At 37.1% G+C, this 22,087-nt stretch overlaps 1 protein-coding gene across 1 annotated transcript in view; it reads left to right on the forward strand.

The window, feature by feature from the left end:
• LOC139717453 (protein Hook homolog 3-like) overlaps positions 1–15,568 on the forward strand; it is a 60,660-nt gene extending 45,092 nt beyond the window's left edge. Inside the window, exons 10-19 of the mRNA XM_071628959.1 lie at positions 647–792; positions 1,690–1,830; positions 2,388–2,484; positions 4,081–4,143; positions 4,701–4,703; positions 12,346–12,380; positions 13,174–13,256; positions 13,730–13,938; positions 14,418–14,489; positions 15,428–15,568. Of these exons, the coding sequence (XP_071485060.1) occupies positions 647–792; positions 1,690–1,830; positions 2,388–2,484; positions 4,081–4,143; positions 4,701–4,703; positions 12,346–12,380; positions 13,174–13,256; positions 13,730–13,938; positions 14,418–14,489; positions 15,428–15,568 (990 nt within the window). The remainder of the gene's footprint in view (positions 1–646; positions 793–1,689; positions 1,831–2,387; positions 2,485–4,080; positions 4,144–4,700; positions 4,704–12,345; positions 12,381–13,173; positions 13,257–13,729; positions 13,939–14,417; positions 14,490–15,427) is intronic.
• Positions 15,569–22,087: the final 6,519 nt, after the last annotated feature.

Raw genomic sequence — 22,087 nt, forward strand, 5'->3', positions numbered from 1 at the left:
CGTGTTGCAGAGTAATCGCGCGAAATGTCGAGGGGGGGGCCTTTTAGGCCCCCCCCCCAGTCTTTTTAGGGTTAAAGAAACTACTATGATTTTTGGCAGTAATATATGATATGCTGATTCTATGTACCTGTTTTCATGCCCATCTCACAATAAAAGTATCTCACTCACACCAGTGTAAACACAATAATTAACAAGGACAGTCTAAACATGTTTGGTTTGTTCAGTTTAGTTTGTTCTGAACCAGTCCTTTACTATCTAGAAAGGTAAAAGGGAATACGACAATGGGACAGTATTGTGTGCCAAGACGTCATTGTAGTGATATTGATAACATACATGTACCTACTGGTACTGTGAGTTTAGTTCTGCAGTGTAGTATGGGAGTCTGATGTGATATGTAAGATGCCAGGTCTATCGATGAAATACTTCAGCAATTTGTAAAGAAATTCTAAATGAGAGTTTTCACGTTGCAACACAAAATTAGTATGAAAGGGTATGTGATGCCAACAGTCTCATCATTACTATGACTGTGTAGAGACAGTGTGTAGATTGATTTCAACGTGGTGGAAAAAAATATGTTGCCTCCCCCCGCCCCCCTCCCCAAATTCCCAACATGCAACCTAATGACCTCTTGCTGTGTGTCTGACAGAGACTGAGAGTGGAAAGGGACACACTAAAGGAGACGAATGAGGAGCTAACACTCAACCAGCTACAGGGCAACGCCCTGGGAGAACTGGGGGATAGTCCGGACATGGGCACCGCTGGCTTGACAGCCATGCTCCCTCCAGAAATCAGGTCAGAATGCATAGATGTTTTCTGTGTGTGTGTATGTCCGTTTGTCCTATGGTTAGTCACCTGTGTCAGATGCAAACAGGTTGTGGAGGTTTGTTGTGTTTAGACTTGATATATTTTGATTTCACGTTTTGTGTTCTTGTAATGATGTAAGCAGGTGACTATAAGTTAGCTTCAAATCATCCCAGATGATTATTGTCCCAACCAAAGTTCAAGCTCAGGTTTACGTAATGATTTGGTTCATGTAAAAATGTTGCATGATTAGCAGCCCAAGGGCAGAAATTATCATGTGTAAATTATTAGAATACAAGATTGATAATTGATTAAAAAATAATATGAAATTTGAATGAGAATTTAAGTAACATAGTTATTAATTACAAAATATGAGTTCAGTTGAGAATGTTAAATTGGATGGAATATTGAAATGAGAACTGAAATGAAAACAATAATGCAATTCTATTTGATTTTAGAAAGAAATATTATGAAAACTGCCATTTTGGCAAGGTTAGGAAGAAATTAAGTTTGTTGCATAGAAATCTTGGTACGGACAAAAAAAAACCTGATACAATAAAACTTGTGTCAAACCATCCATATAAACATACTTGTACTAGCACTAGCCGTTATGGTTCCATGACATTTGCTCCAGCGACAGTTGCTTCCATGAAATGTCTGTGAGCTATTAAAGCCAAACATAAATTCTACCCACAAATATAACCTTAACCCTAGTCTTAATCCTCACATCAAACTAAACCTAAAACCCTATCACAACCCTCACCCTAACCCTAAGTCCTTGGAGAAAATAAGACTGGAGCAATTGTTGCAGGAGCAAATGTTGTGTCACCACAGAAATGATCGTACACTGGACGTTGTGTTATAATGCTGCTGGTTTGATGTACACAGGGAGAAGCTGATCAGACTGCAGCATGAGAACAAGATGCTGAAGATGAAACAGGGAGAGACAGCCGATGAACAGACCCAGCTCCTACAGAGCCTACTAGAGGATGCTAACGCTAGGAAGAGTGACTTGGAGTCAGAGAACAGGTGTGAAAGCTGCCTTTGTTTTGTTGCCCATATGGATAATACTGTAAAACCAGAAATGTTTGCGTGCATGAAACTTTCACGAATTTGCAAGGGCACCAAGACTAATGAAAGTAAAATGTATATGATAGTTATTTTTCTAAATAATGCATTGAATGCCTTTGGTAAGGTACAAAAGTTTCATACCGCAAATGCGTTTGGTTTTACACGTTGTACAGTATCATTTTTGTGTGTATTCATGTGTGTTATCATCTTTTACTATGATGTGAGCCATTTTTTTTTAGTACACCAACTTATAGTAAGTGTCACATAATGTTACCCACTGGCGTGAGTGTTTCTTTGCTCAGTGAAGCATATTTTTTGACATATTCAGTATTATATTTCACCTGAGCAAAAGTTTTGTATGTTTGATTATGCTGAGATGTGAAGATACACAAAGAGATGAATAATAGTTTGTTGGATCATCAAATTAATTTGATTTTAACAAGTATAAAACTGTAATTACATGCAACCAGTGTATCTGAAAATGCTGCTATTTTTTCTGTATTTGATTTTGACAGAATATGCAACCAGCGAATCCTGGCCCTGGAAGCCGAGGTGGATGAGTTGAAGCAACAACAGCAGCAAGAAGGAGTATCATCCAGTGTTGTAGGAGAGGTAAGGAGTTCGCTCAGTCCCATTCACTCATTGCAGTGTTGGTTCATTGATCTCTCTTGAGTGTGCACAGAGCTTTTTAAGCTACTAGACATCCATCACGCCAGTAGTGCATTTCTGGCACTTGTGCACTACCAGCATCAATGTCCAGTTGTGCCACTCTTGTTAAATCATCTCTTTTATGTGTCGCAATTGTGGTACATCTGTTGTATGAATAATATTTTCCTTTCAGGAATGCATCTGCTCAGTGATGTATTTATGTATCTATAGATGCAAGTTACTGTTCTACTCTGAATGTTCTACTCGTGAATTATTTGTATAATCCATTCTTCCACCTTCTGTGTATATTTTCTGTATTCAGTAACAAAACTGTTCTCCTTTGCTTTGAAGTAATTGTCAATTCATTTGTTTAGATAGTTGCAAACATCATTTTACAAAAAGGAAATCTAACTTCTCATAGAGGGCCGTATGCATCACTAATACATCATATAATGTACATAACACCAATATATTTACTCGAAGTTTAATCTCATGAAAATAACGAAATAGCACAATTGAATGCATAAAGGTGCAAACATATCCAATTGTCTCAAAGCATTGGAACCAGGGGAAATTAATATTATGCTGGTATTTATTCACCAGACATCCCTCTTACCACTAGTACCCTTATGATCCTTATGACTAGTACTATTTCTTATGCAGCATCAAAACAAGTTATGAACACCAGGGGCTATGCATATATTTTTTCAAATTAATATAATTTCCTCAGAAGTTTATATTCGTCCTGAATTCGACCCTTCAAAATGACCGAATTGGATCAGCATCCTATTGATTATTTTCTTGAGTATTTTGCGAGGGCTTCAAGCAGATCCAGCAAACGATGCTATGAAGTATATCATGAGGAAATTTGTGTGTTGAAAGGCATGTCACTGTCTACAGTGATTGTCAGCAGTGTAGTGGAGTGTTTCTGTGTCTCATTCATGATAATCTATAGAATAGTATTGGGTGATAAACAATAACACAAAATCAAATGGTTCCAAGTTCAACACTCAGAAAGAAATAGACATTGATATAATTAAAAGACTAAAAATAAATCCTTGAAGAAATACTGTGTCCCAAAAGTTTGGCATATTCTTGCTATTATTGACTCTTACTAAGAATCCTGCCATTATTTTTGTTATCGTTATTGTTTATCATCACTTTTCTTATATACATGTACATATTTCTGGGATGCACAAATATCTGTTGAACCATTGTAATTCCCTTCTCCTGGTTGATGTCAAAACTTCCTATAGATACCCCTTGTCTTTTTCTTTTTGATATAAATAATTATTCATTCTGAGTGAATAAATTGGGATATTGAATCTATACAATAACAGAATACATGCTGATAATTTTAAGATACACACGGGTCTCAAACTTTGTCAAAATATAAAATGCACAATAGAAATAGGACTGAGGTAGTGAGAAAACTAAGCAAACGTAGTGGACATTGGTGTGCTGTGTGTCTGGCTGCATGAGGACCTACCTAGCTTGGAGTGTCTCAGCCTGGTCTAGTGCATCACTAATGTCAGTTCTAATCTCTCTCACATGGAGCAGTCTTCCCCCGGAAAGCCCGCATCATCTCCATCCTCATCGTCGAATGCAGAACTTTCCAGAGAGGTAGATTGTTTCACCCCGCTGCTCCACGGAGCAGGGTCGTTTTCTTTTTTTGCACTTTGACTGCATTCAGCCTGTTGTCCAACTAACCCACCGCCCCTCCCTCCCCCCTCAATGTTTGCATTGAAGTTTTGAGTTTATGAGTTACTCTCACATGCTAACGCAAGTGCTGTATTCACACATGTAAGACAGCTACTTCAAGATAACCTTTTCATCACATTTACACCAGTGTTAACATGCCTCAGCAAAAATGACAACATCAATGGATGATGATGCATAGTAGGTTTAGACAGATTTTTGTTTTTGTTGTTTTCTTTTTTTCTTTTTATAGGATGTGAGGACTTACAGCATTGTAAATTCATGCCCAATTGCTTGGCAATCAATTCCTGACGTTATTGCACAATGCCATTTTATTTTTGTTGTAGAATCTTAACCTCCACGATGTTGTTGTGGTGAGATGTGCAAACATTATAAGCCTTGTTTTCATTACCAGAAGGAATAACTCACTTTGATGAGACTATATATTTGATATTGTTAATGAGATGATACAAGGAATTTAGTTCGTGATTTTTCCTATTCACAAATTAAAACATATGCCACAAGATTCCTGCAATAATGAAGACAAAAATTATTTAAGGTTTCATCTGCATAAATACAGAAATGCTGAAGGACAGACCACTAACAAAATATAATTGCATTCAGTTTGTTGTGAATTTGCATGTGTGTTATTGCTTATCAATTCCTCAAATTACAAGTGTAGTAGATGTGATGTTATGTCAACTTGTGAATTTTCCCAGATTTCCACCAAACATTGTCGCCCTTGTCTATTTTGATTTGTGTTCCATTGGAAATGTAGCTACATATTGATTACTCTTACAGTTTCGTAGAATGTGCTAGGCAGTGTGAATTTGACAGGAAGTTGACATGATATGATGAAGAGAGTGAGGTTGAAGGTGACCGGCAGGGAAGATAATAATGCAATATTCCGTGATAAAAGTGGAGCAGGCCTTGTTTGAAATTTAGCTAGCAGACTGGAACGAGTTCATTTTACATTACAAGAAAATCATGTGTATTGTAGGATATGTATTTTAGTCTGTAGGTAATCCCACAACCACTTGTGATTTGTGAAGAGGTCCCTCAAAACATTATGAGCTAAACTTCTGTGAGTATTTTTCATCTCACGGTCAAAGAAAGAGTGATTTGTTTTTTTGCACTAGATTTAGCACTTGAAACTAAGAAGATTAGTGATCACCTGATTGGATGGCCTAGCGATGGGGTGCTGTTATTGGTGTTTTTTTTTCTATGATTCATTTTTACATATAAATGATGAGAACGATGTGAAATGTAGGGAAACGTCTGAAATTTAGACCAGAAAGACAAAAACTAGGTGTATGTTTCAGAAGAATAAAATTGGTTAACTTCTGTAAAAGAAAGAAGATTTAGTATGATTTTCAACCTCTAATGTTTGTTTCTCCAAATCATTACCGAGATTTTGGTTTTCTGTATGTGGCTTTGCATTGCATTATAACTTTTCTGGAGAGAGAAATGAACACATTGCAGACTTAGCATAGTGCATAAAAGGTGCAAACACAAAAGTCTGTAAAAATTTAGTATACACTGAACATGTATTTTCTGTCAGGTCACATTTGAAGTGAGTCTCCTGTGGAGATGATACAAATCAATGCAGAAAGTGAAGCACCATGCTAGATCATGAGAGATAAGAAGGATAAGAAATCAGGTTTGAGTGATTGAAATCATTGGCTGGGGCATCAAGGATTAATTCTGCATCTGGGACAGGATGACATCAAATGCTTTAAGTTAACCACGTGTGTTGTGTATTTGATGTGAAAAGTTCACCTAATTGCTCACCATCTTCTTATGTCTTTTCACGACTCAGATTTCAGTCCCATGTGTGGCTGTGCTGTCATGGTTTGTGATTTAAAGCAGATTCTCGTTAGAGGCAGACTTGCCGATTTAACTTTTGTAATTGGTTCTAGAATTATCTGGAATTTATGAAATGTTGAGTCAGTGGTAGCTATCTTTTGGTGTTGTCTACACTGATGGGTGTGTTCGGGAAATGTGCTTATATGCAGTATGGCTGTATGTACCCCTGTGGGATCTTCAGTGGTAGCATTGCTGCTTATCAACAAAACTGAATTTTGTGCACTGTGTTGCTTATCAGCAAAACTAAGTCTTATACACTGCGTATGCTGTTGTTAGGTTGGAAATTAGTGAATAGAAACAGTTCAGTGCACTTTTATGATGGTAGAGAAGTCATTTCATATGAATATCAGTCTTCCTGTTTCCCAGTGGACTCCCAAACCTGCCCTTGATGTGATTTGATATAATCATTTTATCTTTTACAGTGTGCTTTTGTTTTTTAATTCAGTGTTAATTTTTGATAGACCATGAAGGCTATTTACCAATAGTCAAAATGTTTATTTCCTGTAAAATAATTTTCTCCAATAGCACATTTGATTTTTTTCCCTGCTCATTGTCATATAACTTCATTATGGTCTTAGGACTACATGGCAAATCCTTTCTTCTTCAATGCAACATGCCTTGTGGTCAAAATATAGCGACGTTGAGCTGAGTGGTTATACATCTTTGGCTCTTGATCTAGTAGAAGTCGCAACACATTGCTCTGATACATTGTGGGGATATCCTGTTGCAGTGTGTCCAGTTACTGTGCACATTGTCACATGTAGGTTAAAAAAGCCAGCAAGTGCCATTTTAAATTTTCCCCGATAGTGCCAAGTTGCCACGCAGTGACATGTTTGAATAAAACTATGGACAACATTTTTAGAGAGATTTCAGTTCTAATTTTCTTTTAAAGTACAGAAAATGCACCAGGTGTCAATACAGTACTTAGAAACATTATTTAGCAAGAGAAGATTATTTACTAATTCAACAGGAAACATTATTATTAAAACATACTGATTGAAATATTTGAAGTGCTTCATTTTGCTTATAGTGTTGTATGTGCATACCTATTTGACAAGGATTCCATGAGATGAAACTTGCACCAAGATCCTGTAAGCAAGATTTGTTCCTTGATTTATTGTAGTAATATTGACACTGCTCCATCGTAGGATTAGTGAGCTTGACGGTGTAATTAAGAGTTCACAGATTATTTGATGAGCTGCTTGAATGAGTTTATATCACATAAACTCAATCATAAAACATTGTAGTATTTTAAAGGGGATGGCTAGTAACTGATCAGTGGGAATGCTGGGGGATGATTGTTCCAATCCTTGTGGGATTCATTTAAGAGTACATTATATATCTATTGTTGTGTGAAAATTATTTGCTTCAGAATGGTCTCATATTCAAGTAATGTGCAGTTTAATTGCCCCGTCACTGTACAGGCGTGCTAACCTGGAAACATTTAACTGCACATTACTTGAATATGAGACCATTCTGAAGCAAATAATTTTCACACAACAATAGATACATAATGTACTCTTAAATGAATCCCACAAGGACTGGAACAATCATCCCCCAGCATTCCCACTGATTCCCACTGATCAGTTATGAGCCATCCCCTTAAAATGTTACAAGATACCATTGTATATCAGGAAGATCAAATATGAAGAATATTTCTTATTCACACGAACAGAAATCATTTTCCAAAATAATTGTAAACAAATTGTTAGCCATCATGACTAGATACTGCTATTGATATGATTTTCATGTCGGCTGCATATAGCAGAAACAGTAGCATGTTGTCATGGTTAACTAATGCTAATGTTCATATTTCTCTCACCCAATTGCATTATATCCCCATTTTACCCCCATTTATATATTTATGTATATACCTGTATATAGCCTATGATAATCCTGTTTCAATTTTCCTCTCCCGTTCTCCCCCTCCCTCTCCCAATGTGATGCTGCTATATATACCTCCCTTCCTCTCCATTCATACCAAACATACAGTTTGTGAGTATGACTCAGATTTATTTCATAGATTGCCTTTGCTTCAGGGTGAAAGGTCATTCTTCAATCTGCGTGTTGCTAGGCGTTGCCATGCTCAGTGTAAAATTAACATCTGCTGTGGCATCCATCTAAAGCTCTGATATACAATACACATACAGGCAGGCAACTTCTCTCACTATAAAATGACAATTGTACATAAACTTCTGATTCCATAAATTCACCCGACGCATTGATGCCTCTGACAAGGGCAGTTATATTCATCAGAATTCTCCAGTACACCCCTTCTCTTAATGTTCATGTAGTAGTGAACAGGACATATATGTGTTCATTTCACTCATAGTAATTGTGTGGTGTGGGTCAAAGTATAACTCTTTGCTATTGAGACTTAACTATTTCCCAGTAGGCATTTGTCAAGCATACCTACACAGTGTACACCACTGATCTCTATCGGAAGCACCTGGATATCTCATTGGCCATTCGCTTTGAAGCCACTGCACCACCATCTTGCCACGCATATATCGCCCATATGTTTTTATATGGAGCTCACAGCATCACATGATCTAGATGACAGTCACTGCTGGAAAATGCACGCGAGTCCCCAAAGAGTTTGCCTGGTAACATGGCATCTCGATGGCTTCAACTGTTTGTGCAGCGTGAATGGGCCAATGAGATATCTAGATGCATTGTACAGAGATCAGTGATCAGTGATCTACACTGTACCTGTTTTTCTCTCCTGTGTCATCATACAAGCTTGTGTTAGATGCAGTCAAGTGTCTTTTTATGTGTAAAGTCCTCATCTATCTGTCTCCCTCTCAGTGACTTGTGGTAAATTCCCTCTCTGTTACGCTTGTCAGAAAACTGTAGTTTGTGTCTCACAGGTTTCCTGCTTGAAGTGAGTGCAGAATCGTTCTTGCCTGCTAAACACGTCTGTCCTCCCGACTGTCGATCTGTCTGTTTGTCTGTCTGTCATTCTCATTTGATGTGTCTTCACATTCACTCTCTTACCACTCTGTGACTCGTGGTCCTGCTTGACTATGCCTGTCAAAACTGAATGTGATATGCATTGTGCCCTTTACATTGAATAGTAGTAGTCTTTATGGAACTGGAAATGATAACCCAACCATGCACAAGTTTGTGAATGTGTGATGTCGTGTAACTGGCCACACAACTGTGCGTAATTTTTGACTTTGATGAATCTTGAATGCTTCTTTAATCTTACAGCATGGTACACGTCAGCATTTGTGTGTCTGTCAAAGATTCTCTCACTTATTCACCACCAGTGGTTACATCCTAAAGACTGCTTGCCTGCCATGCATGCTGTTTGTCTGTTTGTCTGTAGACATGCCACAATGTCTACACAATCCATGTTGTATGATCTCTTCAGCTCCGTTGACGTTGCCCCACCTTAGACAGCCAACTATTTTCTCTTGTCTTTGATGTCCCACGCTTTGACTCAGAGCTACTCATGATGTACCGTATACGTCATATATTTTGCTGGGTTTTAATGTTTGCGAATTTTGTGAGTCGGGCGCTTTTTGCGAATTTAACGACATATGAAAATATTAACTCAAATCCAGATGTGAAGGTGATGTGTATGCACACATTTTCTCCATCCATTGCTGTACTCCATGATTGGAAATTTTAATCACTTGCAAAATTGTCTGGAAGTCTTGATTACCAAAAAATTTGTCTCACTAAATATATGGCCTATACAGTATACTGAGTACTTTCCTTGCAGGAAATGTTTTATTTTTCTTGTTACCCATTACTTTCAAAGTTATGTATTCCGTGTAATGTATCACAAACTTTTATGAATCACCACACAAAGCTGGGTTGTTGATTTTTAGTTTACAACTTTGTTGCTCTGTTTTTGTTTTTTGAAAACTTAACATTTCATGAGAAAATATAGATTTTTTTTTTCTCTACGAGGGATTTCCGGCTATAATTGTGCATTCAAAATCAGTGGGTAAGCTGAGGTCATATGACATTTGTGTCTATGCATGTCAGCATTATTGGAGGGTAATGGGTTACAAGTGATCCATTGTGCATATTGCAGGCATTTCCTCAAACCTTGCCTGTCACCTTGATGTATAAATGGTATTTGACTCTTTGCATTAAACTCTCCAACAAAGACATTTTAATACAGATATTGCACTGTGGCATACAATCATCACTTGGTTTCCACGGATACTCATTGAAATTGAGGTGTTACAATAGTTGTACTGTAAAACTCAAACCGTATTGGAGAAAGTTTGATCATAGCTAATTATCATACAGTGTTCATTTCACTCAGCTGAGGTACAATGTATGAATAGAGAGCTTTGTTCAATGGCAATATATTGCACCAATCACTTTTCTGTGTACTAAAAGAAAGTGAACGACCTGGATGCGGTGAATATGAATAGATTGAGGCACATAGGTATAAATTGATAACTGTAATGGAATATGTTTTTACAAATGCTGTTTTTTTACAGCAGCATATCTGAAATTGCAGACATGAACATTCTCTTAGATTTATGTTGAAGTATGCAAATCTTAAAAAGCATTTGTGTGCTTTTTTTGTCACTAATTTTTCTCACTAAAAGTATGTGATACTGTATATATGACAATATTGTAGGCTTGACTGTGTGATCTAGTTGTCTGCCTTTAAAATAGAAACCAAGGTCTGGAAGATTGAGAAAGCTGCACATTAGAGTAGTGGCTGTCACATCCTGCTTCCTGTTACAATACACCACATTTTTCTTCTCTCTCTCTCTCTCTCTCTCTCTTTTTATGGCACATTTCCAGCCGCATTTCACTTCATTTTCCAATGCTAGAATATATCCTTGAGTGGTGTTTAGTTTGCTCTCAATCAAATATAGATTGCAATTTTTTAGTTTTTGCAAAACACAAACAAACCAAAACATAGGTTGATGTGACTTTGTTGCAAAACAGAAATGTAAGATAAAGAAGTGCTTATACCCTATTCAAATCTAGTAGAAATTATCATGCATTATATTTCCATGTTATGATTCATGAAGAGCAGAGTACTTTGATGTTAATTACGCGAGAAAATGCAGTGATTAGAATATTTTACTCATGCTTTCAGCAAGTATTCTCATATCCCTCCTGGTAAGTGGACTAGTCATCTGGGATGAATTGCTGCATTATTTAAGGCCTGGATGACTCTAAGATTGTATGTGTGCTATATGAATGATCTCATTGTTCCCATGGCATGTATTTCAAATGGTCACATATACCAGGATAAGCCATCCTTTGTAAGAGAGACAATTTCATCTTCTGTAGTTTACTCATAAATATGCTATTCAACGCAATTAAACAAAATTATGATTTGCATATTGCTGTAGAGAGTCGACACAAACAAGTAAGTGTTTTGACCTCATCAGTCATGATGGCTTTGTACTCAATATTTTCAGCTACATTGTACCACCAGCCTTCAAGTGTACAATATTTTAAACTGTACTAACACCAATGAGTCATAGATGATCTCTTTAAAAAAAAAAAAAAGTCCTTTACTGCAGCATCCTTTCAATTCTGCACAGACACTCACACTGTGGTTCTGTATTGTATTTACTTTAATTTTGGTTTTTGTTCTTTGGTCAAAATTACAACACATTCCTTCTGAACTGTTGAGCAATCTTTTATTGTAGTTGTTTTAATTTTGTTTTGTTTTTGTTTTTGTTTTTTGTTCTTTGGTCAAAATTACAACACATTCTTCCTGAACTTTTGAGCAATATTTTTCTTTGTAACTATTTTGCTCTTAGATAGCAAAAGTGTATTAAATAGCAGTAGTCTATCATCTAGTGTCAAAGTACTTAGGGAGCATATAAATACATGTACATCTCTTCAAATGAAAAACTGTCTTTCTGAGATCATGCTCGATAAGCTGTATTGCATTAGCTCTGTGTTTGACCGTGTTCACTTTCTACATTTGAGATTGTGATCAATATCTTGCCAATGGTTGAATTTGTGTAAAGGAAAAATGAAAGTAAAGTGAAACCCAAGAAACATGAGATAGTTGACAGTGTTCATACGGCATAGTTGCTGGAGAACCCTAGGTGGCTTGTAGAATGGTAGAAAAACCAAATATTGTCGTGCCAGGATCTTTGTGTTGGCATACATTAAGTGTTGATGCTAACATATATTGTAATGGTACACCACATGCTTTCTACAAGAATATGTGTATTCACGAATGTGTTGAATCTCATATATATTGTATTGTATAATGTACTTATATTTGTTTTATATGTATGTTCTTCTTAACTTCAGAACCAAGAGCTACGGAAAAAACTGCAAAAGCACAAGTGAGTATTGTATCTGTTGTCTGTGTAAGACAACGCTAAGTGTTAAAACTGAAAAATATGTATGTATATTACTGCTCACATGCTTTTCGATGTCTTGTGTGTGAGGTTAATTTCTCAGATGTAATATCCAGTGTCTTCAACATGCTCAAAACCGATCAACAAAGCTGTTGTTGTTTGTTTGTTTGTTTGTTTGTTGTTGTTGTTGTTTTTTTTAAGCCAAGAAGGGTGACCATGCCCCTCTTTGACAAATGCCTGGCTCCCTGTGCAAAAGCAAATCACATACAAAATCTTGTCAGTCACCTACAAATGTCTCCAGAATTGTGCTCCAAATTTACCTTCAGAAACCAATTTTTATGCTACTAGTCTGAAAGACAAGGAATGCAGTCTGGCCAAGACCCAACCTGGCTATCTATCCCCAGGACTCTTACTTGGACAGGAGACAGATCCTTCTTGGCTGCTGTCCCATGCCTCAAAGTGTCAGGGAATCACCACCTGTAGTAGTGTTCCAAAAATCCTTGAAGAATTTCCTTTCCAATAACTGATCGATCAATTATGTGCACTTTGCAGGGGTTTTTTTTTCATCTGTTTTTTTTTCTACCCCCTTATTGTCAGTGAGATATCATAATTTTGTGAAGCGATGTGATAACATGTTTACTGGTTTTAAGAGCACTGTAAGTACCTATATTGTATTTGTATGGTACGAATAATTTCTTCTACCAGCTGAAAATTGTCAAACTTTGCTGTGTGAGTAGTACAAGCTATGACTGATGCTCTCACCCCTTCATTACTACAGGGAGAAGCTTCAGGAGAGTGATACAGAGCTTCAGCGCAAGAGGGCCGTTATTGACGACTTAGAACCAAAATATACAACAGCAAGTGAGTTCAAGAACAGATGAGTATGAGGAGAATGCAATGGCATATAAAATTCTTTATGTTCCATTCATGGATCTCAGTGGTAAAAGTTAAATGAAAAAATTTTGATGTGCCAAAAGGACAGTTTATGTGTAATTGCATTAGTCCAAACTTAAACTTTGTTCATCGACCTACCCTGAACAACAAACTAACTTCTACAGGATTAAGCACTAGTTAGATGCACACTCATAATTATGAATATCTAGCTTAACATTAGGTTTTTTCTACTAGTACAGAATATTTCCTCATCCATGTGAAACATGCCATTGATATATAAATATTGCAGAAGGAAGAGTACAGTAAGTTACACCAGACCTTCCTCCCCCCACTATGTCAAATCCTGGCTTATCACACCAGCCTCCATATATGACAGTCAAGTGAATGGTCCGTAAGAACATCTTCCTCCTCGTTCGTATCTTTGTCCTCCTGGATACCAGCTGAACAGGTGCACAAACTCCAGGACGTGCTGCAGAAAAAGGACGACGAGATGCGGTCGATGGAGGAGAGGTATCGCAAGTACCTGGAGAAGGCCAAGTCCGTCATCCGCACCCTGGACCCCAAGCACAGCACGGGGGCGTCCTCCTCAGAGATCCAGCTTCTGAGGAACCAGCTGCAGGAGAAGCAGAAGCTCATAGAGCATCTAGAGGTCAGCGACCTTACTTAGATTGAGGATGTAGTCACGAGTATGAAATAATGTAATGGAAGGTGGGATGTTGTGACGATATAAAAAGTTTCTACCTGTGCTTTTCATGCTTCTCTGTGAATATAAAAATATATTACAAGGGACTGTTGTCTTAACTATCTATGTGAATTCTGCAATGATATCTGATATTTCATTTGTTTCTGTATGCCTTCCTATTCATGAAATCACCAGCAGATACATGTCATGCACTCTGTGATGTGTTTTTATAAAAATCACTATTTTAAGGAATTCATTTTCTGATAATATATGTGCATATGAAATTATCAGACAGATTTGAAGTTGCAAAGAATGATCCTGCTTTGAAGCTTTTGCCTGAAGGATTTTGTGAATTTGAATTTTTTTTCTTTAAAGTTTGGGATTACCTGATTGTCTGCATCATGCTGTGTTTTATATTGTATGTTCATTTCTTCACTCTGTTGCAGCATGAACGAGAGAAATCCAAGGCAACAAGAGACATGGAAGAGAAGCTTGTTGTATCAGCCTGGTATAACCTGGTAAGAAATCACACTCACTGCTCCATGAATTTGTGTAGTCTCAATCTACTGATTCCAACTGAGAGAAAGATCATCAATATATGAACAGATGTGACCCAATATCATAATAGTTCTTTCTATCACTCTGATGTAATCTGGTAGGAATTCTCCAGTAGTTTACAATGTATGTAGCATCAGTGCTATGTGACTTCCACAGAAATGAGGTCAGTGGTATACATATTACAGTATACGCCTTATATTTCATGGGCATGATTTTTTGTAAATTAATGACTAGCAACACCACTAAGCAGTTGGTTGAAGTCACAATGGAGAACGACTGTGACAGAATGAGGAATGAATATCATATGAAGACAATGGAGACTCACAGACTTGGCAAGGGAACCAATATTAATGTTGGCATGGTTTCAGTGTTGAGGGTGAACAGAAATAACAAACCTTAAATCATTGTAATGATAGTAAGTGTGCTAATGGATCCATCATGTATGAAGACTTGTTCAGAGTTCCATCTCTACTCTTAGACACTTTCCCTGATGATCAGCTTTTCTTTATAACTTTTGTTTGAAGCCACCTGCCTGGCTGTTGAATCAGTGTCATGGTTAACAATTGATTTGTAGAACTCAGTAATGCTGAAGTATCCCTTTGACTGGTGGCCTACTGTGTGATCTTTCATATTAAAGAACTTGAGCATTAAAGTTGTGTGTAGTGATCACTTAATTTCTGACTGATAATACATCAGTGTTTATTACTGAAGCATCTCACACTGCTTCTTATCCACCACTCTATAGCAAGGTCTATTTTTTTTCCCAATGGTTTTTCTCTTCTTAGCTGAAAGTTTATTGTAAGGTACCTCTGCCAAAGACCACTGGACTTTAACAAGAGATTAGATCACCTTGTCTGATGGGAAGACTTGCTTGACCGTTACTTTATTTGTCCTACAGGGTATGCAGCTCCATCGCAAGGCAGCTGAAGACAGGTTGTCCACTAGTAGCAGTGGTCAGTCCTTCCTGGCCAGACAGAGGCAGGCATCCAGCAGACGCTCCCAGGCCATTCTCAACAGCAACTCTACCTCAGGCAGATAACCAGAGCACAGCCACGTCCTTTTTTTTTTGCTCAGACCTCCTCCTCGTTCCTCATCATCATTGAGAACGGTGTAACGTCCACAGACTCGAGACTTTGTCGTATTGTTTCACTCTATATAGAGATGACAGTGCATTGTGTTTTCTTATGGTGCTTTTCCATTATTCTGCCACCCGTGTTACATCTTTTAAACTATTCATGATTCCGATGACGTTGATTTGTATGCTTTCACTCCTCGTTCAGTGCTGATTTTGTTGTGTTCTCTATGAAAGAGTTTTACATAATGAATGACAAACGTATTGCTTGGCAGGAAATTTTCGTCGAGTTCTGTCACTTTTTAAGGTTTCAAAACATGATTGTGCGAGGCAGGATCAAAAGCCTTGTGGTCAAAATTAATTGCTGACCAAAAGAGTTTGAAGCCCAGCTATCCTGTTGATGTAGTACGAAAACCCACTGTGATTGTCACTATGCTGTGCTATTAGGTTTCCTCAGGAAGGTAATCAGTAAAGCAGGAATAAACTCTTATATCAAAGAAACAACCAAAAAAAAAGTGTTGGTATGCAAAGTGAAGTTCCTTTTTTCTCAACATTATTTTTGGAAAGAAAGAAAAATTGCAGTTGTGGAGGTATCACTTTGCATGGGTATATATCTTCAAATGACATTTGGTCGGTCGAGCTGTGTTTCAAATTACCAAAGTGCTCTGTCTGTAATTAAAGAAGGCAGGGGACTATGACGATTCATTGGCTGTCAATCTTGAAAACCTCTGCAAATGTAGATATGTTCTGTTTATAAATGAATACATGAGCATTTAGGTGCATGTGTGTTTTAGTAAAGTGGTATCTGATGATATTAACAAGTTCTGGTGTTGAGGGTTTGTTATAATAAGCATGAAGTGCAGCAGTGTCGATGGAAAAAAATGCATGGAATTTTGTCAACCCATGTAGGTAATACATCGCTGAATACAATGACAGCTGTGACTTTGGACATGATCTCAAAGCTGTTAAACACTAGTTTATGGTAGTCATATTTACAGAATGTATTACTTGGCTGATTTACAGTGAGACTTAGTTTTTTGTGTTTCAATTCATATTTTCTTATCATTTGTTATATCATAGAGATGCAGTGTTTACCCCACCCTGAACAGTACCTACCTGATACATTTCTATGTTACATTCCTAATAGAGCTATCTCAGTCATAAGTTAATGGCTCAGGAATTCAGAGAGCCGATACGTTTAATGCTTATTATTTTACTGACAAGCAAATTATTTCAAATAGAAAATAGACCACTGTGAGTTAATATAAGACTGACACTTCACTAGGCAGACATGGTATTCTGTGATAACTGTGTGGTATCACTTTGTTGAATGTCAAAATTAAACTTCATTGTTTGCCATTTTTTATACATCAGAGATGATGCTACATATACGTTTATTACTTTTAGTGATGATATGATCTGAAATTGTCATTAGAATTAAGAGTTCCACATAATATGTTGATAACTGTAATTTGTCCTGTACCATGTATGTGTGGCTGTCAAGAACTGCATAAGTACAGGTGTCCTGAATGGTCTAATGCAGATATATTATATGAGTGTCATCTGATGGACAGTGAGTACATGTAGTTCACTCCCTCCTTGTCATGTGTGTGGAATCACTGATGCAAATGTCACACTGTCCCAAATGGAGCAAAGATGGACACATGATAAAGAAAATGTTCAAATTCTTCTCTGATTGAATGAAAATTGGGCTGTTCATAGCGTATAACACACACTGATGGACTTTCTCAGGCTTCAGCAGCAAAGTCTTTGGCATGCCAACAAGTTGCCTGAAAACCTTTGCAATGTCACATATTCGTGTTGAATTCCTGTGTCCATGTTGCCTTTTGTAAGGCCATTATACCCTTAATAGGACCGTCGTGTAGCCATCTTGTGGCCTTTGTGTGTCCTTCGGATAAACTTCTTAATGAAAATTCACATCATTGCATATCTTTATCTGCGGTCTTGGTAACAACATGAGACCTTCTTGCAGTAGACATCATACTTGCTTCGGCTGTTGATTGGATGTTGACCAAATTTGTGGCCACCTTTGCGCTGATTTGAAAATTCCTTATTTGTGGGTCCATCTTGTGTCAATTTCAGAACAATGTGACGCCAGCATTACCAAGTACTTCAAATAATCAGCATTATGTTGCTATAAGAGCCAGTATTCACCATCAAGTGAACAAAGAGACATTAATTTACATTTACCCCTCCCCCCCTTATGCTCCATGTATCATTCATAGCTGCTATTCATGTATGACAAGCAAGTTTCTTCCCCATCTGTGTGGCCAGTAAAACCCTGTCCCTCCCATATAGCAACCAGCTCTGTAGACCAATCACTGATGTGCCCCTGTCCTACCTATTCCTACTACAGGAATGCAGTGAGTCCAGCTTACTATACACTACCACAGCGTGTGCTTGTACGACTCATTACATTAAGAGCCACTTGCTACTCGTTTTTTCTTCTTCTTCTTCTTCATTCAAGTGCCTATGTTTCAGTACTGGAGATATATCAAGCTTTGAAATATGGATTGGTATAGGTACACCCACTGTGTATTTTGTAAGGAGGAGCTTTGTCCTTTGGAGGAACATACCGGTAATTGAAATCCCAGTGTTCTGAGAAAGTATTATGTAGATGTTGTGTAAGACCAGGAAAGGGAGTTTATAGGACATGATGTGTGTAGTGTTGACAGAATGCAATCCAAAATCTTCTTCCAGTCACTCCATACACACAATGTATATAAATATATATGTCACTCTTTGCTTTACGCATACGCTTGTCCATTTCTGGTCACATGTTACGCCATGTGGCCGTAAAAGTTGACTATGCTTGGCCAGGGTGGGCACAATTTTCTACAAGCCACAAATCTGGATAGTCGCATCCTACAAACCATCTTTAAAATCTACACATTCTATGGTTACGTGTAAAAATGCAATCTGTATAGTATCCTTCATTTTTCTGGAAAATTTTTTAATGTAAAAGAGGCACTGAGGTGACAACAAAAATGTTGGTAAGTTAGCAATGTGACTGTTCAGCCAGGAGGCAGTTTTTACTGCATATTTTAGAAGCCAAATCAAGCAAAGATGAAGAAGAAAGCCACTCCATTGTATGCATCAAACAGTCCAAATCCCAGCAGAGAACAACTTGAATTGTATCACTAAAAGAAGACATAGAAGAGAGAACAGCTCATTAAATGGAAAACCTACTAGTATATCTTAATCTTTTGATTTGCTGTATACAGTTAACTGAATTGATTAGTCCTCAACCTGGCTAAACATTTCTTACCGTAGTACTGTAAGGCAAGGAACATTTCATGTCTTGCCTGACAGTGCTGTATGGTTATGGATATAACAGTTATCACACCCTCTACAAGCATTGGCAGTAGAGGTTTACTCAAAATTTGAATGCAGGACATTTGCAGATAGCCATATGAAGTGAAAGGAAACAATATGTTGGTAGATGTGTTCCTGTATAGAGTGGTCATCAGTCACATGCTGGTGTCCGTAGTCAAAGAATAGATGCAAGGTTCTACTTACATCACACATTATAACAATTTCACTGGTCCCAAGGATTGGTTGGTTCCAGATAAAGATATGATATATCACCACACTCTTCCTCCTCATGCTCAGTAACTAATACAGCACAAAGAAACAAAGATTAGAACACATATATGTACATTTGTAGCATTGATATTCAGACACTTCTTTGTTTTTGTGAAAGATTTGGTGAAGAGAGAGAGATGATATACAGTTTGTTTTGGGCCCATTATTGAAGGAGGCTTTCTGACTGTACAAATGAGAGTATAATGAAAGAATTATATGATATTTTTATAAGAACTTGAAATATCAAACATTTATGATGTACAAGGTGAGCATTGATTCAAATCATATGAAATAGACTTATTACTGCATAGGCATTGAAAAGAAAAATGTATGCTTGCACTGAGTTGAGTTGTGCAAACAATTTTAATTTTGAATTATAAGCAGTATTTATTTCCTGGTGATGATGCTTTTTATTAATCTTTATGGTCTTGTTCTCTGAATTTTAGTGTTTTCTCACAAGTATTTTCCTGTTTATTCATTTTCTCATTCAATTTTCTTATATGTCATATATCTTATAGCAGTATTGATTTACTTAAAAAGCTAAAGAGTATGTGAGTGATTCTTGTATTTTGAGGAAAATAATGTGTAGTTACAAATAGAAAGCAATGCAGATGAACCTTTAGTTGTGTGTGTTACATGCAGATAAGATTGAGGGAAAGAAGGGAGTAGGAGAAGATATTGGTGCTTGCAAGTAGACTGGTAGTCTCAAATGGTGATTTGCAATGTGTTTCATCATCAAACGTACTCTTGAACATTTTTTCTGAAAAAAATCTCTCTATTTTGGGGCATAAATCAGTCTATAAAAGTTATCATATTGTCTGTAATCCAACAAGAGCAAGTTTCAAATTAATCCAAGTATATATCAGGGAAAGGTTAAGTGGTGAATGATGATAAGACATAAATGCAAGTTAATAACACACATACCTCTTTGGTCAGACTCAATTGGTCCACATTCTCAAAGGGGGTTTGAATTTAGACCATGGTTTATGCAAATTTCTTCTGTGTAAATATGTTGATGGATTGCATACACCAACAGAGGTCCAGTACGTATGCTAATACACACATGTCAAAGGCCCACCTATTTCACACTATGATCTAAATTTAAACTGTGGCCTAAATTCAAACCACCTTCATGAATTCAGGCCAATGTAGTTGGAGCCTTGTGGTCCTGTCAGTGTAGTGTAAGTCAGTAGAAGAAGCTGGGGTGGCACCCAGTGAACCTCTCATGAAGGGAAACACCCTAAAAGAGGGATGATTAACCTTCATTGTTCATGTGCATTCAGATGCCACTCTTTGTGGAAGCGCTATGGCTTATAGAAGATGGGTGAGTTGATAACTAATCACTCACTCTAAGACGATATAATGTGACCCATTTAGTGACCAACAGCTGCTAAAATGTTGCTACTATGTTGATTTATGACCGGATTTATGGACTCATCAACAAGACAATTTCGTGCTGTGAGAGTTGATATTTGACTTGATTACAGTGTGTCAAAAAGGCTATTTTGATGCAGTAGAAAGTCCTGAAATTGCTGCAGTATGATTATGTGCCTCATGGTGTATAGACTAGTAAAATGTAGTAAAATTGATCCAGAGTAGCTTTTCATGTTAAGTATATGACAGATTGGTCACAAGCACTCTTTTGTTCGTTGGGGTTTCTACTTTGGGCACAGAACTTCAATTATTTACACGAATTGGATATGGAAGAGATAAAAGATATATGAAGAGGTCATTGGTGGTTTCAGTGCTGTAGCGTCTTCTGCAGTGCAAACAAAATATGAATGATGTTGAGTAGCCCAGATGAATGTGGCTTGGTTTTAATCTTTGATTTTTTTTTTTCCATTTTCATTCCTGTAAATATGGCACCAATGTTGTTTGTAATGCGCATTTTTTCTCTGTTTTTCCAATAGTGAAATAAGTTGTCTTGTAGTTAAGGGTTTATATCCTCTCTCGCACAAGGGTGGAAACTTGCTCATGTCTCTCAGAAATGACAGAGAACTAAGACTGAGGACAAGTCGAGTCATCAGACATTTGTAGAAACAAAGTCCATGCAATGCTGTTGTTTGTTATTCCTGTTTTCTGTTCACTCATCTCAATCAAAGTTTGTTCCAAGGTGTTTCTGTTTGGTCTTTGACTAGATGCTCATGTAGATAGGATATTCCAGCAAAGTCCATCCGGTAATCTCAAAACACATCCAAGACTGTGAGACTGGGATCCAGCATTCTAGAAATTAGCATATCTGATTGATACTCGATGGGCATTCAGTAACTGTTGGAATTGCATCTTTTGAGATGAAAATGGTGATTGAAAAAAAAAATGACCCAAACAGTATTAAACAATGGAATGTATAAATGTAAATAGATACTTATAAGCTGTATCATGCTGACCCGGGGGGACGCAAGTTTCATATGGCATCTTTCACACAATGACAGACAGACATACACACATACAAAACAATTGTTTCAATCAGTGATGTCTTACGCGTAGTATGTGTCCAAATGTCTGCAGAAACGTTTTAACAAAAAAACATATTTTTAAATGACATTTTAACCTGCTATTTACTATGGTAATTTTTATTGCTTAACTTTGCATTAATTTTTAATTGAACAAACTTCTGTAAGGTGCATCATAATATCTAAAGAGTAGACTCCTATTTATGTCACTCAATAGCCATAGATAGGCACTGTATATTCCCATTGTACATACATAACTGCATATGATTTTAATGGACATGTACCATTATGTGTACAATACAAAATATTTTATACAAGATATTTTGTCTACTGCATTTTTTCTGTATATTGTGATCATATAACAGTGGCCAGATAGAAAGTTGTATGCTTGGAGCTCTGAAATTGTATGTATGTGTCTTTGTGTGTA

This window comes from Diadema antillarum, unplaced genomic scaffold (assembly GCF_040938485.1).
Source record: "Diadema antillarum isolate AM-2024a unplaced genomic scaffold, OU_Dant_1.0 scf00000075, whole genome shotgun sequence".
In the NCBI taxonomy this organism is placed as follows: Eukaryota; Metazoa; Echinodermata; class Echinoidea; order Diadematoida; family Diadematidae; genus Diadema; species Diadema antillarum.